The sequence below is a fragment of the Penaeus chinensis genome, chromosome 25 (genome assembly GCF_019202785.1).
Source record: "Penaeus chinensis breed Huanghai No. 1 chromosome 25, ASM1920278v2, whole genome shotgun sequence".
Taxonomy (NCBI): Eukaryota; Metazoa; Arthropoda; class Malacostraca; order Decapoda; family Penaeidae; genus Penaeus; species Penaeus chinensis.
Window position 1 is genome coordinate 21,290,406 of NC_061843.1, and position 4,155 is coordinate 21,294,560.

The 4,155-nt window shown below is 40.0% G+C and overlaps 1 protein-coding gene across 2 annotated transcripts in view; it reads right to left on the reverse strand.

The window, feature by feature from the left end:
- Positions 1-2,930: 2,930 nt before the first annotated feature.
- LOC125038532 (asparagine--tRNA ligase, cytoplasmic-like) overlaps positions 2,931-4,155 on the reverse strand; it is an 11,940-nt gene continuing 10,715 nt past the window's right edge. For both annotated transcript variants that reach the window (XM_047632037.1, XM_047632036.1), the window contains one exon: positions 2,931-3,910. In XM_047632037.1, the coding sequence (XP_047487993.1) occupies positions 3,779-3,910 (132 nt within the window). In that variant the 3' untranslated portion in view covers positions 2,931-3,778. The remainder of the gene's footprint in view (positions 3,911-4,155) is intronic.

The following is a 4,155-nucleotide window of genomic DNA, read 5'->3' on the forward strand; positions in this document are numbered from 1 at the left end:
AGGTGTGAGAGCCGTGCTGAAAGGATGAAAGGCTGACTTTGTGCCAGTCCTGAACGGCCTGAGGGAGCCATGGGCACGGTATTCCCCTGCTTAGTTGTCTAGCCCTTACCCCTCAAGCGACCCTGAGGGGTGGACCGTTTCTCTCCCCAACATACTCCAGGCTTATCATGCCCAACAATGAATAACCATTAACCATTAACCATTAACCATACCATTATTAGAGGCAATTGCCTCTTCATCAAATAGCTCCACCAATTCAAACTCGCCCGATTCCCTGACCCCAGGCTCTCCTTTGACCACAACTCTGAACACTACAACTAATACCCCCTCCTCAATGCCGACTAGTACAGTATCCACCCTAATCAACACCCCAGGAGACATTTCTACTCCCAACATGCTCAACTTCAACAAGTATACCCCCACAACCTTCTTTATCAACTACCCCATCCTCCCTTATTACTACCTTACAACCTTATTGTCCACCTCCCCATAACACTACCTCCCTCAACACTACTCCCTCTTCCACATGCCCCCGTCCTTCTACTACCCCCATCTCTACAAAATTCTTAAATAATCTATTTAGCCCAGCCAAATGGGACCGATTTTTCGTGATCCCTCCCACAACTTCTCACACTTTCTGCTTTGACAACCTGTTTCATTCCTCAAATGCATGTACATCCTTCACTTGATCTAACCCCTATACATTACCTTACCCAACCTTAACCCATTTACTTGTCAATTCTTTTGCCCAACTTTGACAACTAATCACTAACTCAACCACTCTTCACTACCATTTACTATAGTGCTACATGACCTTAGATGTCTAGCACATTTATTTTGCTTTTAACCATTAACCATTTATAATGCAGAATTTGCTTTGATGCTAGGATCATATAATTACATTTCTAATCTTGACCTTCTGTGTCCTTGACCCTTTGATAACCATGGTTAGTCAGATTATTCCAAGAGGTATTTTACGACTTATTATATAAACCTTTATCACTGCCTTTATTTCAAGACTAGGAGATAAAGATTCACTCCACATTTTTTTCTTTTTAAGTTAACATCTATACAGGGCTTATTATATTTGTCTCTCATAGTTCTAGGACTGAATGATTGTTTTCTGTTTGGACTTTTTAAGGCACCCCCCAACCCCTCCCTAAAAATATCAAGATGGTAACTTTAAAAGTCTGTCTCAAAAATCCAATATCTCTTCAGTTCACATATCCAACAAGTAGGATGGGTGCAACCAGAAAATAAGGGGAGAAAATTGCACAATTTAGCAAATCATTTTGACTAATAATATTCCAAGTTTCATCACGTCACTTCACCAATCCTTCAACTGTGCCTACTATTCACACAGTTCATCATGTCACTTTCTTATTACGTCTCATCAATAGCTGGACAATAAATTCAGATTCAAATTAATCAGTGATTTATAACATTCAAAAAGAAAGGAATGCGCTGATTCAAAGAATGATATCACAGAATACGAGAAATATGATCAATGATTCATAAAAGTTGAAAAGAAAGAATGCTTTTATTTAAAGATCTGGATAATCAAATATGAAACATCTAATACATTTTGAATTTCTTTCCTGATTTGTAAGTTCTATTCTATTCCATAGTTTGTCTTTGAACAAGCTGTCACTATATCTCCTATTTGACATGTCAAAAAGTTCTTCACATTGCTTAGCAATCAAATTTACATCTATAATATAAAGGAACTTCATGTGGCTACTGACAGTAGCCACATGAACATTCACACTCTTGGTAGTGACCAGCAACAGTTCTGCACAGTACCGTCAAGTCACATCAAAATATTCTTGGAAGGAATCTGTGATATGATGGTGTCATAATGTAATAGTGACGTGATGGTGACAGACCGTGATGTGACGTGACATGATGTATCATGTGAATCAGCCTTTTACTCACCTTACAAGAACTCATTTGTATTATTTATTATTTCTATTTATTGAAAATTTTCTGCCACATCAACATTTAAAGTCATTTGCAAAGTATTCAAAATAAAGTGCTAGCATGAGGCTTGGGGGAAAAAACCCCAGGTAAGAAAGTGCTCTATGGCATCAAAGGTCATATTGCACTATGGTAAAATATAGAAGGGAAAAGGGTTGAGTTAATGATTACAGCAGAGTTACAGGCTCAACAATACTAGAGGGTAGTATGGTAGTGAAAGGGTAGAGAGGGGGAACTGATGGGGCATAGCAAAAGGTAAAGGCTGTTAGAAGGGGAAGGAGTTGGGGAGTATGGAGCAATTTGATAAATATTGTGGCAAAAAGGGCATGAGTTAACTATTAGGATAAGTGGACAGAACAAGAGGATGAATAAGAGAAGGAAAAGTAAAAGAGGAAAAGATCATGCAAAATTAGTTGAGGCAAGGGTGAGGTCCAAGGTAGGGGTGATCCCCTACCTTGGGCCTCCGTACCTGTCTCATAACACCCCCCAGGACAACCACCAGCAAGGGATTGGGGGGTATTTGTATTAAGCTGTCATTTAATAGGATTTGAGGACTATCTTCCTATCCATCACCCTTCTCCTCCTCTGGTCTTTTGCCTCAACAGACACCACTGGCTGTTTATGTGGATGTTCCAACCTTTTATCATCAATGATCCATATACTGAAAATTCCTTACTTCTATACTCTCTTCTTCTTAATGAGGTATACTGCAGATATCTTTTACATATAGAAATATTTATTACTCTAATTTATCATAACTCTGTGTGTGTGTGTGTGTGTGTGTGTGTGTGTGTGTGTGTGTGTGTGTGTGTGTGTGTGTGTGTGTGTGTGTGTGTGTGTGTGTGTGTGTGTGTGAGAGAGAGAGAGATATAACATGAGTATGTATGTCAAATGCTTCCAGAGTTCTGTGATCACTAATGGTTACCAAGGGGAAAAAAATAATAAAAAATAAATAGACTTTGGATGTGTATTTTCACTTTAACATAGACTTACCCATATTAAATAATGTTGAGAAAGGTACATCATAATTTAGCGCTTAAAAATACATAATCATTACATGAAGCCTTCATTTACCTTCAATAAACAATGCTATGGTAAAACTACTATCCAGGTGCAGGCCTTTCCACACAAGCAGCTAGGATCCGCAGGCACAATAACAGGCAGCTGTGATATTGACATCACGGCCAAAAAAGCAAAGGGAACTTGTTCACCGAGTGGTTTCCTCACCTGTAATGGCATCATTACTTGTGCTTGCTCTTCTGTCACCAATTGTGCCTGCTCTTGTGGACCGGCCTTAAACATATCCTTTTTAAAAGCCCTACTGTGTGTAAATCAGTGCAACTTTTTAAACCAAGTGGGAATTGCATATGAAAAGGAAGACCATTTAAAATTATATCATACAGAAATGATATATTTCCTGAATCACTTGCTTTGCCAGATGAAAAAAATAAATAAATGAAAGGCATGATTTTTGATACTCAAATTATTCAAGCAGGCAAGAAATTCAGATAGAAAAAACAGCCCACCCTCTCCATATTCATAAATCAGGCAAACCCTTCTCAATCACAGATAAGTATGAAGGTGTTGTTATTCATAAATATAAAAAGGCCATTTTATACAAGCATCTCTCATTGATCAGGAATACAAAATTGCAAGCTATAAAACAGCTCGGAAAATAACAGTCGATGGACTCCCCACGTGCCTCTAGCAACAACGGTGTGTACATTATAGGAAAGAGAAAAAAAATCCCTAGTACTCCTTTCACACTGTGGTTGTAATTTATTTATTAATCATTCTTTGCTTAAGGCGTGCAACGGCCGACGAATCTGGGGTAGAGCGTGGCTTCTCTTATGTGGTAGCGGTTGGCTATCCAACAAAGGAAGCGTTCCAAGCCCAGTCCGTAACCACCATGGGGGCTGGTTCCGTACCGGCGCTGAAATCAAAGGAAACAAGATTCATGCCGAGGTAATTTTATCACTTAACCCAATGGCGACGGGTCACGGCTATCGCCGTCATAACAATACGCACGATGTGCGGCGTGCGGCTGTCCGCAGCAGCGCCGCGCCAAAACGCCCCGAGGCAATGATTCAGCTTGATGGACCGATATCACGCGCTCGGAGTCGGCGCGCTGCCGCCGTTCGCCAGAGCGTAGAGTTTTTTTTAATTTGCTATACCCGG